Raw genomic sequence first — 21,597 nt, forward strand, 5'->3', positions numbered from 1 at the left:
GTCCCACGGCATTTCAGAGGAGCGTTATGAAACAAAATATGACAACTAGTCACATGAAGAGAAGACAAAGGGTCAGCAAGGATCAGAATTTTAAAATCAAGGTGTAGGGTGAGCAGGGGGTCAGTGTGGATCAGCGGTGTCAGAGGTGGTTGCAGCAGAGATTTAGATGGTCTCAAGTTTAGGGAGAGCAGAATGTGAGCGGCCATCGAAGAACACATTGGGGTACCGTAGAACCATAGAAAACCTACAGTGAAGGCGGCCATTCAGCCCATCGAGTCGGCATTGACACTCTGAAAGAGCACCCAACCTAGGCCCACTCCCCCACCCTATCCTCGTAACCCCACCTAAGCTACATATCCCTGGACACTACGAGGCAACTTAGCATGATCAATCCACCTAACCTGCACATCTTTGGACTGTGGGAGGAAACCGGAGCACCCGGAGGAAACCCACGCGGACAGGGCCGGTGCTAGGAATTGCGGGCCCAATTAGAAAAGTGATGGCGGGTCCCCTACTCTACAAAAGTAAAAATTTATGTATCTTTATATTTCATGTAGTATGCTCGTCTTTAACCAAAAAAAAACATTAAATGCTTGATATACTAAAACTTTGAAACTTACTTACCCGGGCGGAAGGATTTGGCGGCGCAGGGCTGAAGGATTTGTCGACGGTAATGCGGTGCGTTCCCCAAAAGTAAAAACTACCCTATAGTTCCTCTTAGAATACAGAAAAGGCTTCAAACGGTAACTCTGTCACCGCTGGCGCGGGGCCCCCAAGGTGCGGGGCCCAATTTGATGAAATTGGTCAAATAGGCTTAAAACTGGCCCTGCATGTGGACACGGGGGAGAACGTGCAGACTCCGCACAGCCACCCAAGGCCAGAATTGAACCCAGGTCCCTGTCTCTGTGAGGCAACAGTGCTAACCACTGTGCCGCACCCCCCCCCCCCCCCCCCCCATGTCATCCACTGGTGCCGCCCCCTCATAGATCATAGAATTTACAGTGCAGAAGGAGGCCATTCGGTTCATCGAGTCTGCACCGGCTCTTGGAAAGAGCACCCTACCCAAGGTCAGACTCCGCACAGACAGTGACCCAAGCCAGAATCGAACCTGGGACCCTGGAGCTGTGAAGCAATTGTGCTATCCACAGGGGCAGCACGGTAGCACAGTGGATAGCACTGTGGCTTCACAGCGCCAGGGTTCCCAGGTTCAATTCCCCGCTGGGTCACTGTCTGTGCGGAGTCTGCACGTTCTCCCCGTGTCTGCGTGGGTTCCCTCTGGGTGCTCCAGTTTCCTCCCACAGTCCAAAGACGTGCAGGTTAGGTGGTTTGGCCATGATAAATTGCCCTTAGTATCCAAAAACGTTCAGGAGGGTTACTGGGTTATGGGGATAGGGTAGAGGTGAGGGCTGAGGTGGATCGGTGCAGACTCGATGGGCCGAATGGCCTCCTACTGCACTGTATCTTCTATGTAATGCTACCATGCTGCCCTGTCACGACTAATGGTAATAAAGGTTATGGAGGAGGATTTCAGTAACAAACTGAGGTAGGAGCAGAGTTGGGCACCGTACTGGTGGTAGAAAAAGACAATCTGAGGGACCGTCTTCAGAGAGCAGGCAGATGAGATTGGCCGATCCACACTCGAGAAATCCACCAGCACACTCAGGAGCCAAGGAGAGAAAAACGGAGCGAAAGAAGGGTTGAAAAATAAATAACTTCGCAAAATGTAAGGGACCTGGGTCTTTATGGGAAAGAATGTGAGGCAATATTCTAAACACGTTAAACCAATAATAACTCCTGCTACAAATAAATCATTTTGGAAGAGTTGAAGTTATTTGATGATCATGTAATTGTTGTTTCTTCGAAAAGGCATGTTGTGACCCATTCTGCATTCCAGGCATCGTGTTGTACTGCTGGGAACCAAACAATACAAAAAGCTTGCAGCACCTACACATTCTCACTGCAGGGCATGTTCCAGTTATACACAGATGTGGGTTTTTTTCTATTGTCCCATTTATGCTGATATTTCTTAAAGAGCCTCAGTTGCTAATAATAATCTTCATTAGTGTCACAAGTAGGCTTACATTAACACTGCAATGGAGTTACTGTGAAAAGCCCCTAGTCGCCACACTCTGGTGCCTGTTCGGGTACACTGAGGGAGAATTCAGAATGTCCAATTCACCTAACAAGCACGTCTTTCGGGACTTGTGGGAGGAAACCGGAGCGCCCGGAGGAAACCCATGCAGACACGGGGAGAACGTGCAGAGTCCGCACAGACAGTGACCCAAGCCGGGAATCCAACCTGGGTCCCTGGCGCTGTGAAGCAACAGTGCTAACCACTGTGCATACGACCTGTGGCCCTAAGTTCACAGTGGGCAGTCAAGGGTGTGCGCAGCTGCATGGCTGCCTTGCAGGCCGTGGCAATGGTGCTCCATGCCCGTCTATCCCGACCCCCATAGCTCACCTCCTGGCCACCCCTCGCTACTCCCCCCCAGCCCTGGCAGGAGCCCCCCCCAGCCAGCGGCACAACAGCAGCGAGGGGCTGGTTTAGCACAGGGCTAAATCGCTGGCTTTGAAAGCAGACCAAGGCAGGCCAGCAGCACGGTTCAATTCCCGTAACAGCCTCCCCGAACAGGTGCTGGAATGTGGCGACTAGGGGCTTTTCACAGTAACTTCATTTGAAGCCTACGCGTGACAATAAGCAATTTTCATTTTCAACTATGGCGATGTTGGACACATTCCCCCTCTCTGCTTCAAATGCCATGGCGCCTATTTCATGATTTTTAAAAGCACAAGTGAACCTCACCGTCAGGAATCCCCCCCCCCCCCCACCCCCCCAGTGGAGGCGGAGAATCGCAGAGGCCCCGGAGAATATCAGATCAGGCCCGCTAGTGATATACCAACTACTGTACACGCGTTCTGGAACCCATTGATGCCACTGTTGAGACGACAGAGAGAATTGCGATTTGGCGTGAAACCGGCGCACGCCACGATTTTGGTGTCAAAAGTGATTCTCTGCCCAGTTGCCTTTCCCAATACCAGTGCCGGCCGACGGAGGATCCCGACTGTTACCTTCTGCTGATGGATGGGCCTCACGGGTACAGACTGTTCCTTTGGTGTCCATCCAATGTGTCCATTCCAAAGATGTGCAGGTTAGGTGGATTGGCCATGATCAATGGTCCTTAGTGTACATGGATGTGTGGGTTAGGTTACGGGGTTGTTGGGATAGGGTGGAGTGCTGTTTCAGAGAGTTGGTGCAGGCTCGATGGGCCAAATGGCCTCCTCCTGCACAGTTGTGATTCTGTGATTTCTTCTGGTTAAATAAAGGTGAGATTTTGACTTCAGCTCTCTTCAACTTTGCACTGGTCACCTTCCTGGCGAAGCACTGAACCGGACAGATCAAATGAGGGGAAGGATGCCATTCATCCCACCATCTCTGTGCTGGCTCCTCTATAACTGCTACTCAGCCCATCCCAATCTCTGCCGAGGTGGAGATGGTTAGCAGTTTCAAATTCCTAGGGGTGCACATCACCAACAATCTGTCCTGGTCCGCTCACGTCGACGCTATCACCAAGAAAGCACAACAGCGCCTATACTTCCTCAGGAAACTAAGGAAATTCGGCATGTCCACATTAACCCTTACCAACTTTTACAGATGCACCATAGAAAGCATCCTATCGGGCTGCATCACAGCCTGGTATGGCAACTGCTCGGCCCAGGACCGCAAGGAACTTCAGAGAGTCATGAATACCGCCCAGTCCATCACACAGACCTGCCTCCCATCCATGGACTCCATCTCACCTCCCGCTGCCTGGGGAAAGCGGGCAGCATAATCAAGGATCCCTCCCACCCGGCTTACTCACTCTTCCAACTTCTTCCATCGGGCAGGAGATACAGATGTCTGAGAACACGCACGAACAGACTCAAAAACAGCTTCTTCCCCACTGTTACCAGACTCCTAAACGACCCTCTTATCGACTGACCTCATTAACACTACACCCCTGTATGCTTCACCCGATGCCGGTGTTTATGTAGTTACATTGTGTACCTTGTGTTGCCCTATTATGTATTTTCTTTTATTCCCTTTTCTTCCCATGTACTTAATGATCTGTTGAGCTGCTTGCAGAAAAATACTTTTCACTGTACCTCGGTACACGTGACAATAAACAAATCCAATCCAATCCAAATCCTGCAGTGTCTCTCCTTAGTTGTCCAATTCACTTTTGGAAGCCGTGGTGGAATCTGAGTTAGCTGAATAATGCAACTCTGGGCGAGCGTAGACAAGGCTCCTGTTCCTGATGGCTGGGCCCCAGCAGGTGTAGGGATGGGGTAGATTGTCAGCTAGTGCTTTGGATGGGCATTGGTACACGTCTGGTGGGTGGTGTGCAGGCCTGGGGCCTACCTGCCTTTTCCTTCCACCACATTTGAGAGCCAAGTGGGGCTCTCTGCTATTTTGTGGTAACCGTCCGCAAAGCCACTTTTATTTCCCTCATCGCTTCTCCTTTTGGTTCACAAGCTCAGCAGTTCTGTCCATCTACTGTTCTCCATCTGCCTTGGCTCAGTGGGTAACACTTGGGCGGCACAGTGGCGCAGTGGGTTAGCCCTGCTGCCTCACAGCGCCGAGGTCCCAGGTTCGATCCCGGCTCTGGGTCGCTGTCCGTGTGGAGTTTGCACATTCTCCCCGTGTTTGTGTGGGTTTTGCTCCCACAACCCAAAGATGTACAGGGTAGGTGGATTGGCCATGCTAAATTGCCCTTTAATTGGAAAAAATGAATTGGGTACCCTACATTTATTTATTTTTTAAAGCACTGCTGCCTCACAGAGCCAGGGACCCGGGTTTGATTCCCAGCTTGGGTCACTGTCTGTGCGGAGACTGCACGTTCTCCCCGTGTCTGCGTGGGTTTCCTCCGGGTGCTCCGGTTTCCTCCCACGGTCCAAAGATATGCAAGTTGGTTGAATTGGCCATGCTAGCTTGCCCCTTAGTGTCCAAAGGTTAGGTGGGATTATGGGGCTAGGGCAGGGGAGTGAGCCTGGGGTGGGATGCTCTTTCAGAGGGTCAGTGCAGACTTGATGGGCCATAGGGCCTCCTTCTGCACTGCACGGGTACAATGATTCTATGAACACTCTATCAACTCTGTCTCAGAAGATTCGGTGATGTGAGCACAAAGGGGGCAGCACGGTGGCCTAGTGGTTAGCACAACCGCCTCACGGCGCTGAGGTCCCAGGTTCGATCCCGGCTCTGGGTCACTGTCCGTGTGGAGTTTGCACATTCTCCCCGTGTCTGCGTGGGTTTCGCCCCCACAACCCAAAAAAAAAAAATGTGCAGAGTAGGTGGATTGGCCACGCTAAATTGCCCCTTAATTGGAAAAAATAATTGGGTAATCTAAATTTATAAAAAAAAAATTAAAAAAATGTGAGCACAAAGGTCCAGCCTGACCCCTCACTGAGGGAGTGCTGCACTGATGCCAAGGTCTCCTCTGCCCACTAAGCGGGGCATCAGAGATCTCACATTTGAAAAGGAGCGAGGATGTCCTCCCGGTATCCTGAACAATATGTGTCCCTCAACCACCACCACACCAAAGATTGATTCCTTTGGCCTTTGCTGTGCTTAAATTAGCTGACATGCTCCCTAGACCACACCAGCAAATTGTGGTAGTCACCACTGTTGTATTATATTGTATATATGGGTATTACGGTAAGGCCCCTGTACTACAGGTACAGGGGTAAATCCCTGCCTGCTGGCTCCGCCCAGTAGGCGGAGTATAAATGTGTGTGCTCTCCGAACAGCAGCCATTTCGCCAGCTGCAGTAGGAGGCCACACATCTCTGTGTAATAAAGCCTCGATTACATTCTACTCTCGTCTCGTCGTAATTCATAGTGCATCACAATATGCTCAGAATATTCTTTATTAATTGTACATGGAAAGCCCTAGCTAAATGAAAACAGCCGAGATTATCCAGTTGCATCACATTTCTGTGTGCGGGATCTTGCTCTGCGGATAGTGACTGCCCACTATTTCTACATGATAACAGTCCCTACACTTCCAAAGTGTTTCTTTGGCGATTGATTAAGTGCCTGGGGACATTCTGAGATCATTGAAAGGCGCTACAGAAATGCAAGTTTTATACGTACGCTTAAAGCTGTGATAGTCTCAGATATTATACTCACTTTTTTAAAGATGCAGCTTCTCTGCCATTTAACATTAAAGTGTGAACTGTATTGCGCTTTTGCAATTATTCTGAGTTGCCAAGGAGACACGTCAGCAAGCATCTTTAGCAGCAGACATTGAAGTATTAATCCGGCTGAGAATCCAATGGGCTCCTTTGCTCATGTTCTGTAAATTCTTCTTTGCGCATTTTGTTCTAATCTTGAAGAGAACATTGGCCGTGGTCAAAATAGTATTGTTTCTCTGATCTTTGCACGATAAGGACATAAGAGCGGCACAGAGGATCGCAGTGGTTAGCACTGCTGCCCCACAGCGCCAGGGACCCGGGTTCAATTCTGACCTTGGTGGTGACTGCCTGTGTGGAGTCTGCACGTTCGCCCCGTCTCTGCGTGGGTTTCCTCCGGGTGATCCGGTTTCCTCCCACAGTCCAAAGATGTGCGGGTTAGGTGGATTGCCCATGCTAAATTATCTCTTGGTGTCCAAAGGTTAGGTGAGGTTACTGAGCTACGGGGATAGAATTGCATAGAATTTACAGTGCAGGCGGAGGCTATTCTGGAGCACCCGGAGGAAACCCACGCAGGCACGGGGAGGACGTGCAAACTCCGCACAGACAGTGACCCAAGCCTGGAATCGAACCCAGGTCCCTGGCGCTGTGGAGCAACAGTGCTTACCGCTGTGCTACCATGCCGCCCCTTGGTTGGGGGAGTGGGCCTAGGTAGGGTGCTCTTTCAGAGGGTGGGGGCAGACTCAATGGGCCAAACGGCCTCCTTCGGCACTGTAAGGGTTCTCTTAGAAATAGCAGGAGAGGCGATTCAGCCTCTTCTGCTACTCAAAAAGCACCTGGTTGACCTGATTATGGCCTTAACTCTACTTTCATAATTGTTAGCCATAATCCTTGCAGAACAAAAAAATCTAAACAAATTAAAGTTCACAAGAATCTGATTTTGGGTGTTCAGAGATGCAATTCATGATCAGAAACCCTCACTATAAAGAGAAACTAGTATTTTAAGGACACCAATTGTAGCAACGTGATATGCAGTATGGCTCGGATCACCATAGTCCTGGTTATGATGCCTGACCTGAGTTTCGCGAGCTGATTGTGGCCAAGCCAGGAGTTAACATTGCAGAGAACCGACAGCACAGAAACAGGTTAATCCGTCCAGCTGCTCCAGACTGGTGCTAATGCTCCACACGATCCTCCTCCTGGCCTCCTCCATCTCACTCAATCAACATATCCTCCTATCCCTTACCCCCTTGTGTGTGTGTCTAATTTTCTGTTCAATACATCCATGCTCTTTGCCTCAATGACTCTATGCAGTGGTGAATTCTCTGGGTAAAGAAGTTTTCCCCAATTTCTCTGGTGGATTTCTTCGTAACACTCCTAGATTTATCAGCTTGAGTTCTGGTCTCCATAACATGTGGAAATATCTGCCCTACGTCTTTTTAAAAATAAATTTAGTGTACCCAAATATTTTTTTTCCCAATTAAGGGGCAATTTTAGCGTGGCCAATCCACCTACCCTGCACATCTTTGGGTTGTGGGGGCGAAACCCACGCAGACATGGGGAGAATGGGCAAACTCCACACAGACAGTGACCCAGGGCCGGGATTTGAACCTGGGTCCTCAGTGCCGAAGTCCTGTGCTTGCCCTATAACTTTTTAATGCATGTTTATAGTATGTGTGTGTGTTTATGTAGTGTGTGCAGTGTATGTGTGTGTGTAGTGTGTGTATTAGTGTGTGTAGGGTGTGTATGTATATGTGTGTGTAGTGTGTATATGTTTGTGTAGTGTGTGTACATGTGTGTAATATGTGTGTATGTGTGTGTAATGTGTGTAGTGTGTGTATGTGTATGTCTGTGTGTAGTGTGTGTATTTATGTGTGTAGTGTCTGTATGTGTGTGTATGGGTGTGTAGGTGTGTATGTATGTGGTTACAGTGCGTATGTGTGTAATGGATGCATGTGTAGTGTGTAGTGTGTGTAATGTGTGTATGCGTGCATAATATATTTGTATGTGGTGTGTTTGTATGTGCATGTAGTGTTTGTAGTGCGTGCCTGAGTATGTAATGTGTGTGTGCAGGGTGTGTATGTCTGTAGTGTATGTATGTGTGTGTACTTTGTGTAGTGTGTATAATGTATGTATGTATATGTATTGTGTGCATTTGTAGTGTGTGTATAATGTGTGTAATGTGTGTGTGCTGCATTTGTATGTGTATGTAGTGTGTGTAATGTGTGTATTGTGTGTACTGTGTGTATGTGTGTGTAATGTGTGTGTGTAGTGTGCGTATGTGTGTAGTGTATGTAATGGGAGTAGTGTGTGTAGTGCGTATAGTGCATAATGTGTGTTTGTGTTTGTATGTGTGTGTAGTGTGTGTGTTATGTGTGTATGTGTGCATAATGTGTGTATGTGTATGTATTGTGCATTTGTAGTGTGTGTATAATGTGTGTATGTGTGTAATGTGTGTGCTACATTTGTATGTGTATGTAGCATGTGTAATGTGTGTATTGTCTGTACTGTGTGTATGTGTGTGTAATGTGTGCGTGTAGTGTGCGTATGTGTGTAGTGTATTTAATGGGAGTAGTGTGTGTAGTGCGTATAGTGCATAATGTGTGTTTGTGTTTGTATGTGTGTGTAGTGTGTGTGTTATATGTGTATGTGTGTGTATGTGTGCATAATGTGTGTATGTATTGTGCATTTGTAGTGTGTGTATAATGTGTGTATGTGTGTAATGTGTGTGCTGCATTTGTATGTGTATGTAGCGTGTGTAATGTGTGTATTGTGTGTACTGTGTGTATGTGTGTGTAATGTGTGCGTGTCGTGTGCGTACGTGTGTAGTGTATGTAATGGAAGTAGTGTGTGTAGTCCGTATAGTGCATAATGTGTGTGTTGTGTTTGTATGTGTGTGTAGTGTGTGTATGTGTGTACATATGTGTAATGTGTGTATGTGTGTAGTGTGTATATATATGGGTGTGTAATGTGTGTGTGTAATGTGTGCATGTGTAATGTGTGTATATGTGTGGAATGTGTGTATGTGTGTGTGGTGTGTTTGCATGTGTGTGCAGTGTCTTCGTGTAGTGTGTGTGTAATGTGTGTGTAGTATGTTTGTATGTGTGTGTAGCATATGTGCACACATGTAAATGTTTGTAATGTGTGTATCTGTAGTGTGTGTATAACAGGCCTGCCTGTGGTATTTTCCCAAAATTCAGTTTAGACTCGCACAACAAAAAACTTGCCTTTATATAGCATCTTTAACTTGGAACTGGTAAAACATTCCAAGGCACTTCACAGGGGCTTTATTAGATTACAAACTGCCACCAAACCAAAGGAGGAGGCATTGGGTCAGGTAATCAAAAGCTTGGAGCAAGAGACACGTTTGAAGAAGTGCCCCAGACCTAAGAGAAAAGTGGAAAGGTTCAGAGAGGAAATTCCAGACCTTAGGGCCTAGACAGGCAAGGCTGCCAATTGTGGACCGAAGGAAATCAGGGATTTGGAAATAGGCCGGAATTATAGGGACACAGAATCCGGACATGTCTGGAGTCACACTCAGGCATTTGGTGCTGTAATCCAATTATGAATCAACATCTTCAAGCAGGTAGAATGCTAGAAAAAACAAATTTCTGCTGGTTCCTCAAGGAACCTTTCAGCTTCTATTAGCAGGGCGAGGCCAACAGACATGTCAGCCCTTCCTTAAAGCTGGACATTGAATAAACCAGCACCCTGTTCCTATGTCTGAAAACCAGCAGTGTCTGTACAGAAACACAGGTACAGTATACAAAGTTCAATGTCGAGTTGTGGAACTGGAGACATTCCTGAGACTTTTTAAAGAGACACTGTCTTCACTCAGGAATATTTAAGTCAATTTTTTTTTAAATGTTCATGTGTTTACAAACTGACAACATCATGACACGAATCACATCAAAGCTCACAGTGTGTCAGTCGCCCTTGACATCATGACAGAAATCATGCCATTTAAATCAACCAACCCCCCCACCCCCCCCAACAAAACTAAATCAACCAGATACAGTCAAAACTGGAAATAAACATTAAAGACTGGCATTAAACTTTCTCTTCGCAGATTTCAATCAGGCCTGTTGTGACATTTTCTGTATCACTAAATGGGGTTAGACTTTTCTCAGACCAGGGCAATCAGAAAATAATAATAATAATCCTTATTGTCACAAGTAGGCTTACATTAACACTGCAATGAAGTTACTGTGAAAAGCCCCTAGTTACCCCATTCAGCCGCCTTTTCGGGTACACAGAGGGAGAATTCACTGGGGTGTGTCCCTTATCAGATCATCTGGTATCTGAAAATGTGTTCATTTCTCTCTGTCTCTGGATGAATTGCCTGGGACTGAATTAGGTGAATTGGACATTCTGAATTCTCCCTCCGTGTACCCGAACAGGCGCCGGAATGTGGCGACCAGGGGATTTTCACAGTAACTTCCTTGCAGTGTTAATATGAACCTGCTTGTGGCAACAATCTTATTAAGAGACTCGCTGTTCGACCAGCGAGTTATCCAAACTGAAAATGTGTGCCTCCAAACCTTATGTTATCCTTTGAAGGGGGGATTTTCAGCTGGAACTGACACAGACAGGGGCTTGTCGATTTCTTTGGCTCACAAAGCCTCCTCTGAAATGACACCAGCTTCAGCCCCAATTTCGCAATGCGTTGACGGACGTCACTTTTCTTTTTAAAAATAGACCCATTTGCAAATTGGAAGGGTTTTTTTTTTAATGTTGTTGCTTATTTTTCTCTCTCTCTCTCGCTCTTTTGAGGATCGTTACGCACTTGAAATGCCAGACTGGAAACTCCCAGCTGCTTTGGGATGGGCACACCCACGGGAGAGAGAGAGGGGGGGTTCCCGGAAAGCTGCTCAGACGTCACTGGCCCGCTTCCGCATTTGCCCATATATGGACTGGGTTTCCGCCCTGGCGGAACGGAAAACCCCGGTCACCCGCTCGGCTGCAGCGTCACGCAGTCGGCCGCTGTTGCAACTTGACCAGATATTGACACAATTCAGGGTAGGGCAGGAAACGACGGCACTCGCGCGTTTGTCAGCCGTGTCCCGTCAGCGCCTTTTGCAACCACCTCCCTGCCAGCAACAAATCAATGCTCCCGAATGTATGTCAACATGCACCCCCCCCCCCCCAACAAAAAAAAGCCCATTACGAAATATTAGATGTCAAAAGGAAGATTTGAATTAAGTAACTGAATTTCTCAAAAAAGTTCCATCGCCCTATTTTCATGAACCCAAAATACTGCTATCATAGAAGGGGAGGGTGGAAAATTTGACCGCCTGAGTGGCACGGTGGCTGGGACCCGGGTTCGATTGGGTGACCAGTGTCTGTGTGGAGTTTGCACGTTCTCCCCCCCGCCCCCCACGTGTCTGCGTGGGTTTCTTCCGGGTGCTCCGGTTTCCTCCCACAAGTCCCAAAAGACGTGCTTGTTAGGTGAATTGGCCATTCTGAATTCTCCCTTCGTGTACCCGAACAGGCACCGGAATGTGGTGACTAGGGGCTTTTCACAGTAACTTCATTAGTGTCACAAGTAGGCTTACATTGACACTGCAATGTAGTTACTGTGAAAAATCCCCTAAGGGCTGGCATACCTCAGTGGGCTAGACAGCTGGTTTGTGATGCAGAACAAGGCCAGCAGTGGGATTCAATTCCCGTACCAGCCTAACCGAACAGGATCTGGAATGTGGCAACTAGGGGCTTTTCACAGTAACTTCATACTTGTGACAATAAAAGGTTATTGTTAGTCGCCACATTCCGGCGCATGTTCGGGCACACTGAGGGAGAATTCAGAATGTCCAATTCACCTCAAAAGTACATCTTTCGGGACTTGTGGGAGGAAACCAGAGCACCCGGAGGAAACACACGCAGTCATGGGGAGAACGTGTAGACTCAACACAGACAGTGACCCAAGCGGGAATCGAACCTGGGACCCTGGTGCTGTGAAGCAATAGTGCTAACCACTGTGTGATTGTGTCGCCCCTTAAAATTGCCCCTTAGTGTCCAAAGATGTGCAGGTTAGGTTGGGTTACAGGAATAGGGCCGGGGAGTAGGCCCTAGGTAGGATGCACTTTCGGAGGGTGGGTGCGGACTCGAAAGGCATGACGGCCAAGTAAGATGCGTTCGTAACATGGCCAAATTAGGGGATTATCAGGTTGGAGATGCATTCAATACGCCTGATGGCAGGCGGGAAGAGTGGGAGAGGTTCCCGGGTCAGCCGTGTCGCAAAAGCCACCGGCAAACCACTGCAACACTTTGCCAAGCGCAACCGTGGACATGGTGTCTGAATGGCGAGGAAGATGTAGGGAGCTGACCGACAAAATAAAGGGCCAATCTTCTTCTCATGGAACTCAGAAATTAAATGGGAAGAATTCATTTTGTCATGTCTGTGGTTAATCCTAATGGTTTGGCAACAATCATTTACCACCAAAGGAATTTTCCCCATCTAATTATTCACTCGCAACAAGGAAATTCAGTCAGCATTATTAGGGATTTGTCGATCAGGTGTCTTCTAACAACGCTGGCAGTGGAGAAGATTCCTTGTTGCTTGAATGTATTAGAAACATATCAGGCTTATCCCCATCCTAAACTTCCTCTGTTAACACTAACCTCCTCCACTGACTCACCTGACAGCTAATCTATATAGTCACGTAGCAATCGTTAGATGAAAAAAAAATTAAGATCTATCTAGTTCAGTGGGTTAGCACTGCGGCCTCACGGCGCCGAGGTCCCAGGTTCGATCCCGGCTCTGGGTCACTGTCCGTGTGGAGTTTGCATATTCTCCCCGTATTTGCGTCAGTCTCACCTCCACAATCCAAAGACATGCAGGGTAGGTGGATTGGCCACGCTAAATTGCCCCTTAATTCGAAAAAACTAATTGGCTACTCTAAATTCTATCTAGTTTACCTTTCACAATCCTGGCAGCTGCATGTTACAATGATAATGAAGTTTTTGACTGAAACCGACCAAAAACACGACATAAAGCGAAAACAGCATGTCCGAACTGAAGACAAAGTTCCATCACGCATTAATTCGCACAGAGTGGATAAATAATGGATAGTGGATAGGTATCATTCTCCCACACCCTCAATTCACTGGCTTTTCAACTGAAGATTAAAGTGAAATGCACCCTGCAGGCCCATTCGATGAATTCTTCTCCCACATTATAAATCATACCTGAAATTCCTACAAGTTCAGCTCAGCTGACAAGAGTATGGTCCTTTTTTAAAAATAAATCTAGAGTATCGAATTCTCTTTTTTTCCCAATGAAGGGGCAATTTAGCATGGTCAATCCACCTACCCTGCACATCTTTGGGTTGTGGGGGTGAAACCCACGCAGACACTGAGAAAATGTACAAGCACCACACCGACTATTTTTGGTGATGGAGTGGGAATCTATGGATTCTAATAGATTGAGGGGTCAGTGCATTTTCCCTGAGGATTTCTGTGACTTACTTGCCCATGCTGACTGATGAAGTTTAATCAATGTGAAATTCCAATTCTCTTCCCTCACCTAATGTTGGACTACGGCAGACTTTTGTCTGTTTCCATAGCTAGTTACTCCTGGAACAGGTGGTTGGTCTGTCGCCAGGGACTTAGAGGTTATGGGGACGCCGTTCCACATCAAGTATGGCTGACCAGGAGTCTCTCCCACTCTTACCTTCAGCAGTTGGCCTGTTTGGAAGGATTTGCAGTTTGACGCATTCAACCTGTTTGTCCACGTTATGAACGCACCTTCCTTGGCCATCAGGTCCTGGGACAGGACTTGAACCCTGAGTTCCGGTTCAGAGGCAGGGATGCTATCAACTGTGTCCCAAGACCGCCAAGAAAATATAGAGCTCAATTGGTTCACTGTCTATGCTGTGTTGCTGGTCTCAAGCTGAGATGTTTCAATTGACCTAACAAGCTCTTGGTTATTGGGTAGAAGAATCATTCGGGACATATTGCTCCTGGTCACTGTCCAGTGATTCCTGCCCATAAGCGGGAGTGTGGGGGATATTGGGCGGGAACAGGGTCAAACAAGGTTGTGATGCTCTTCTTGGCTTAGCTCATTGACAAGCCATTGTTCGCCCATGGCCAGCTGTCAAGAGGGCTTCTAGGAAACTGGGATTGTAATCTGGCATGAACAAGTGTCCTCCAGTGAGATGGGGAGCACACAGGGGTTGGGCCAGGTCCGAATCTTCCTTTTATCTCACGATTCGATAAGATTTTTCTTTTGCCCCAATACTGCATAAGAATTGGTAGCTAAAGACATTTCATTTCTTTCATGGGCTTATATTATTAACATTTCCTAACACGCAAATTTTGAACAAAACATATGTTCACAGCTTTCATTTCATTGCAAACGCGGTTATTGATTTTTACAAGCATGTTTCTTGTGAACAGAACTTCTAAAGTTTCATGAGGGAAAGCCTTAGAATTATTTGGTAAAATAGTTTTTATTCAGGTTTGTTATGACACAGAATTTGTTGGCGTGGTAAATAATGAGGAGGAAAGCCTTAGATTACAGGGCGATATAAATGGAATTTAACCCTGAAGGGTGTGAGGTGGTGCATATCTGGAGGACTAACGAGGTAAGGGAATACACAATGAATGGTCGGAACCTGGGAAGTGCACAGGATCAGAGGGATCTTGGAGTCTATACATCCCTGAATATAGCTGGACAGGTAGATAAGATGGTTAGGAAGGCATGTGGGATACCTGCCTTTATTAGCTGAAGCATAGAATATAAAAGCCGGGAGGTTATGATGGAGCTGTATAAAACACTGGTTAGGCCACAGCTGGAGTACTGTGTACAGTTCTGGTTGCTACACTATAGGAAGGAAGTGATTGCACTGGAAGGGGTGCAGAGGAGATTCACCAGGATGTTGCCTGAGCTAGAGTGTTTTAGTGTATCAAAAGAGGCTGGCGTTGTTTTCCTTGGAGCAGCAGAGGCTGAGGGGGGCCTGGTATAAAATCATGACGGACATAGATAGGGTGGGCAGGAAGGAACTTTTGCCTTGAGTGGAGGGGTCAATAACCAGGGGGCATAGATTTAAGGCAAGGGGGCAGGAGGCTTAGAGGGGATTTGAGGAAAAGCCTTTTCACCCAGAGGGTGGAGGGAATCTGGAACTCGCTGCCCGAAAGGGTGGTGGAGGCGGGAACCCTCATGTTTAAGAAGCATTTAGATGAGTGTTTGAAACGTCATAGCGTACAAGGCCCACTGACCAAGTGATGGAAGATGGGATTTGAGTAGACAGGTGCTTGATGGCCGACATGGACATGATGGGCAAAAGGACCTCTTTTTGTGCTGTGCAAACTCTATGACTCCAGTAGAGTTTAATTTGTTAACCCTTTGAAGGTGCACTAAAAGCAGACAGGCCACATTGGGCTTGAGGTCTGGGTATAAGTGCTCCTTCCCTCCTTTCCCCAAAATGTCTCAGTCTGGGGTACGGATCCACAGGCACCTGTGTTCCAATAGCGGCTATTTTACCGTGAGAACCTGCACAACAAGCATTCACTGGTCAACCGAGCACATAAATATCTTAGCTAAGGGTTGATCCTGCACTCAGCTGATAGCCATGGAATCACTGGCTCATTCGCGCCTTAGAGTCAGGAGATTGTGAGTTTAGTGCTCCCGCCCCTGCCCCCTCCCTCCTTCCAGAGACTTGAGCACAAAATCGATGACTGCACTGTCAGCTCAGACACTAACTGAAGCATGGGCTGCCCTCTCGGGTAGATATAAAAGTGCAACATTAAGGAGAGCTCTTGGTGTCTTGATCAATATTTATATGTGGCGGCACGGTTGCGCAGTGGTTAGCACTGCTGCCTCTCAGCACCAGGGACCCGGGTTCGATTCCGACCTCGGGTGACTGTACAGACTCTGCACGTTCTCCCCGTGAGTGCCTGTGTTTCCTCCGGGTGCCCCGGTGTCCTCCCATAGCCCAAAGATGTGCAGGTTAGATGGGGTTACGGTGATAGGACAGGGGAGCGGGCCTAGCTGGGGTGCCCTTTCAAAGGGTCAGTGCTGACCTGATGGGCTGAATGTCCTTCTGCACTGTGATGACAGCTAAAAATATTATCCGGTTACTCTTTCTTCTTGATGTTTGTGAGCACGTTGATGTGTGAAAATCAGGTGCTGTGTTCCCTATATTTCAACAGTGGCTATACTCCACACAAGGTTAATGAATTGGTTGTGAATGATGCAAGATCACGAAACATCCAATAGAAACATTTGTTTTGTTCCTTCTGCCTTTCCAGAAAGGATCATTTGATAGGGATCAGGAGAAGGAATCCTGACCAAAATTCCACCTCCCCCTCCCCCCATCTTCCCAGCCCCGACGATGCAGAGGTTCAGTGAAAACCTTTGCCAGATTTATTTAAAAGTTTTTTGATAAATAAAGCAAAGTGTGGTCAAGCACCTCTTGGGAGTGAGGTCTCCAGTGCAGACACCTGCAACATGTCAAGACAACAACGTTCTGTCGCGGCTGTTGAACGCCAATCGGCAAGACAGATCATGATTCAAGCGACTTTGACTGGGCCTTTATCACTGCTCTCACGGCTGGTGGCCACATCATGGCTGGACTTCAAGGAGGAATACACTTTTCATTCCCCCTGAAGGAATCAAAGATCAGCCAATGGTGGGAAAAGGCCATCCATCCCATTAAAGCTCATACTGGTAAAACCTTCACTTTCCCAATCTACTACCTTTACAGAAGCTATGATGTCTTCCCTTAGAGATTTCTCTGAACATTTGCCACTCTTTGGCCGTAGTAATTCATTCCATTATTTTTCGAGTGTACTTGTCAATTTCAGTCCTCTGGAGTTGGTACATTGGTTGAGATTCTAACTTATCCTCCCTACACAACTTAATATTTTATACATTTCAATGAGAGGCCCTCCTAATTTACCCCTCGGTTTTCTCTTGTTTTCCCTGACATAGATTATAGGCCATTCAGCCCAAATAGACCACGCTGGTTTTAGGCTCCACTTGAGCCTCCTCCCATCCTTCCTCTTGCTCTATCACTGGGACTCTCTATTCTGTTCCCCCTCATATGCTTGTTTAGCCTCCCCTTAAGTGCAACTATACTATTCGTGGGCTGCACGGCGGCACAGTGGTTAGCATTGCTGCCTCCGGCGCTGAGGACCCGGGTTCGAATCCCGGCCCTGGGTCACTGTCCGTGTGGAGTTTGCACATTCTCCCCGTGTCTGCGTGGGTTTCACCCTCCACAACCCAAAGATGTGCAGGGTAGGTGGATTGGCCACACTAAATTGCCCCTTAATCGGAAAAAATAATTGGGTACTCTAAATTTTAAAAAAACTATGCTATTCACCTGTGGCAGCTCCACCAATTTTTCGATAGTGAAGTTTCTTCATCATAGAATTTACAGTGCAGAAGGAGGCCATTCGGCCCATCGAGTCTGCACCGGCTCTTGGAAAGAGCACCCTACCCAAGGTCAACACCTCCACCTTATCCCCATAACCCAGTAACCCCACCCAATACTAAGGGCAATTTTGGACACTAATGGCAATTTATCATGGCCAGTCCACCTAACCTGCACATCTTTGGACTGTGGGAGGAAACCGGAGCACCCTGAGGAAACCCACGCACACACGGGGAGGATGTGCAGACTCCACACAGACAGTGACCCAAGCCGGAATCGAACCTGGGACCCTGAAGCTGTGAAGCAATTGTGCTATCCACAAGGCTACCGTGCTGCCACGGTTGTTGGCCAACTACCTGTTGGCTTTTTTGCTGACTATCTTATATTGATAGCCTCTAGTTATGCTCTTCCCACCAGAGGAAAGTCATTCACTCTGTAGGCATCTATCAAATCCTTTCATCATTTTAACAACCTCTATTAGGGCAGCCCTCAGTACATTCCTTCTACCCCTCTTTCCTGCACCAATTTTCTCACCACCCCTGCTGGCTCCTCGCTGGGATTCGGGATGCAAGGCATTGGTCCACCTGTGGTGCCTCAGCCAATTGTTCTGTACGCAAGTACAATGAAGGCCGTGGATTTGTGGGCAGACTATCTGACCACATGGGGGCATCACAACCTTCATCCCACAGCTTTGCCTCGAGGAGAACGGTGCTGGTTGGCAATCAGGAGCAGGAACCCATGAGGATTGCCCACTCCAGAACCCGGTGGGCTAGCTGTGGCATCGCTAACTAAACATTTGAGCTGGTAGAGACCACAAATGTAACCTGGGACAACATTTGGTCAGCGCGCTTCAGGTCCACTCTGCTACTTTGCACAATTCCATCACGATAAGTTTTAATATATTAAGAGGGCAGCACGGTGGCCTAGTGGTTAGCACAGCTGCCTCAGGGCGCTGAGGTCCCAGGTTCGATCCCGGCTCTGGGTCACAGCCCGTGTGGAGTTTGCACATTCTCCCCGTGTTTGTGTGGGTTTCACCCCCACAACCCAAAATTGTGCAGAGTAGGTGGATTGGCCACGCTAAATTGCCCCTTAATTGGAAAAAAATAACTGGGTAATCTAAATTTATAAAAAAAAGTTTTAAAATATTAAGACCAACTTTTCTTTCCGAGATTTAGGTTTGGGATGGTTGGAAGGGTAACGGAGAGCGGGCCGGAATGTGGAGTTGGGGGTCAGAGAGGGGGGTCAACCATGATCGTATCGAATGTTGGAGCGGGCTGGAGGGGTTAAATTTCCTGCTCCTAGTTCTTATGGAAGAAGTGGGATTTGGCAATCGGGGGTATAGCTGAACCAGACAGGAAAACAGTCCATTGGGCAGTTTACACGGATAACCCTGAATTTGGACAACGCTCCCCTTCCACCACATCTCCAGAAACGTCTGGGACTGTCGGAATTGTAATGCAAACTCTGGGAACCTAAGTAGTGTCTACAGGGGGCGGGGGACGAGAGGCTATACCCAAATCGAGTCAGTTTCTATCTCTTTCACTTTAAAAAAGAGACCAAGAGAGCTCAAACCGTTCACAGTTTAAAACATTTACTTAAATACTTAAAAACATGGTCAAAAAGAAACACAATTTCAATACAGTTTGTTACAAACTAAAACCAGAAATCATTTTAAAAAAAAACAAGATGAAATAATAATTTACAAATCGTGTGCAGCTTCCAGAGACATTTCAGGGTCCTTTCTTCTTTTTTTTAGTATATCAGAGTCCAAAAGGGGAAAAAAAGTGAAGACAATAAATTGTTTTTTTTTTGTCTTAATCCCTCCTGTGGAATTCTGACCTGGTTTTGTACACTGGACAGTTCCTCTGTGCATCTGTAACTGGGTGTACAAAAGAGTTCGAGGTCTTTCCCCCTTTCTCTGAAAGTCAAGTGAGCCCCATGTCAGAGCAGTCCACATGCAACTTTCTCGTTGAGTTTCAGTGCGATTTAGAAAGCAATCTTTCTTTCAACTCCCTCTTTCTTTGCCTCCCCCCACCCCCCACCCCCATCTCCTTGCCAAAGAAAGGATTTTTTTTTTTGCTGTCTTCTTCTTGTCTTGTGTCTGCTCGCCCTGTGCCTCAGAAGCCCTGGAGTTTTTGAGTTAATACTATTTGGCAGCCACTGCTGATGTGAGTCATGACTTTCTGTTTGAGTTGGGAGACCTGGTCCCTCAGCACGGTGGCGGTGGAGGCCAGGCCGGCGTTGTCAGTTTTCAGACTCTTCACCTTGTCCTCCAGCCGGGCGATTCGCTCCAGTTTGCGCTTCCTGCACTTGGAGGCGGCCACCCTGTTCCTCATTCGCTTCCTCTCCGCCTTGATGCGCTCCTGGTTCTCCATGTCGATGGGGGAGAGAGGCGGTGTCTCCCCCCGGCTCTGCACCTCGGGCACGATCTGGGGCTCCTCCTTGAGGCCCTGGAGCCGCGGGTGAGGCAGGGGCAAGGCTGGCAGGCTGTAGGCATGGGGCTGGGGCAGGTAGCTGATGGTGGCGGTGGGATAGCTGCTCCCACCCCCACCTCTCCCCACCCCACTGGGCGCCTGGAGGGAGCTGGGGTTGGCTGGGTTGCTGTAGGCGGTCAGGTTGGTATAGACAGGGGGCACCTCGCCACCGTAGCCACTGCAGCTCATGCCCGGGTTGGGGATGGACACATTGGGCGCCACATGGTTAATCTTGTGCAGCTCCTCCAGCGCCTTGACGAAGCCATCGGCGAAGCCCTCCTGCTCGTCTGTGATGTTCCTCCCGGAGAAGTATTGCCCTGGGGTGGGCGTGGTGGTGACCACCCCATTGCTGGATTGGATAATGAGCCTCTCCAGCTCGGGCGAAGCCAGTTTGAGCAACCCCACGTCCGGGGAGCCCAGCAGAGCCTCCTCCACCCCTGCTCGCAGCTGGGGCTTCAGCGACCGGGACGGGTCGACCAGATTCAGATGCATGTTGTGCTTGAGAAACTTGGAGGTGTAATCGTGCAGCCCGCTGTCTGAACTCGGGTAGCCGGTCAGGAAGCTGTCATCGTGATAAAATGGTTGCTCCATCTTTGTAGACATAAGAAACTAGCAATAGCAGCAACAGTCTGTAGTGCTGGGGTGCAACAGCAAGGAGAGACTGAGTTTAAGTCTTTGAAATTGAGTCCAGTGCTCGCTCAGGAGCAGTGCTGAAGTTCTCTCCCTTCCTAGAGTCACAGCACAAACACACACAGTCTGTCAGAGTTATTATCACTCCTCTCCTCAAAAGACAACAGCAGGGAAAAAACAAACTGTCCGTGGCCACCGATTCCTCTTCAGCAGCTTCTCTCTCTCTCTCTGCTTCCCTTTGCCTGCCCGCTGGATGTGTACACTGGGGGGTGATGTGAGCTTGTTGCTGTTTCCACGTTACACTAAACACCCTCCAGTCTCCCAATGCCTTAATTTGCTGCCATAACTACTTAAATAGCCGGAGTGATGTCACTGTTTCTGCCCACCCACTATCTTGGTGTGTGTGTGTGTGTGTGTATGTGCCTCTCTTCTGTCTCTACCACTAGATGGCCTTAGAAACACTTTTAACCCCCCTTTGCCACTCAATCTCTCTTTTTAACCAGGTTTATATTTTCTGCTGCACAAGTTGAGCGCAGTATTTTTTTTTTGGGGTTGGGGATGTATTCAGGTAGGAAATAAGTTCACACTTGCAAATGCTGCATAAACTCATAGATGTGGGCTGGCAGCTTCTGTGGAGAGAGAGAGAGAGAGAGGGCAAAACTAGAGTTAATGTTTCAGATCTAAACCTACATCTCGATTCATTCGGATCTGAGATTAGGTGCTGGGAGATTGATTCCCTCTTGTGGGAGAGTCTAGGATTAAAGGGTATAATCTCAGAGTAAGGGGGTCGTGCATTTAAAACAGATTCAAAGGAATTTCTTCTCTCAGAGGGGAGTGATTCTGTGGAATTCTTTACCGCAGAGAAGCTGTAGAGGCCGGGGCGTTAAGTATCTTCAAGACTGGGGGGCGGCATGGTGGCGCAGTGGTTAGCACTGCAGTCTCATGACGCCG

General features: G+C 48.0%; 2 protein-coding genes across 2 annotated transcripts in view; both read right to left on the minus strand.

Annotated features, from left to right (window-relative positions):
* LOC119957031 (heterogeneous nuclear ribonucleoprotein U-like protein 2) overlaps nucleotides 1–21,597 on the minus strand; it is a 355,048-nt gene that overhangs the window by 53,033 nt on the left and 280,418 nt on the right. The window lies entirely within an intron of this gene.
* Nucleotides 19,117–20,991, minus strand: LOC119957029 (transcription factor AP-1-like). Its single transcript, XM_038784612.1, has one exon. The coding sequence runs from the start codon at nucleotides 20,617–20,619 to the stop codon at nucleotides 19,660–19,662; it is 960 nt and encodes a 319-aa protein (XP_038640540.1). The 5' UTR covers nucleotides 20,620–20,991; the 3' UTR covers nucleotides 19,117–19,659.

This window comes from Scyliorhinus canicula, chromosome 25, assembly GCF_902713615.1.
Source record: "Scyliorhinus canicula chromosome 25, sScyCan1.1, whole genome shotgun sequence".
In the NCBI taxonomy this organism is placed as follows: domain Eukaryota; kingdom Metazoa; phylum Chordata; class Chondrichthyes; order Carcharhiniformes; family Scyliorhinidae; genus Scyliorhinus; species Scyliorhinus canicula.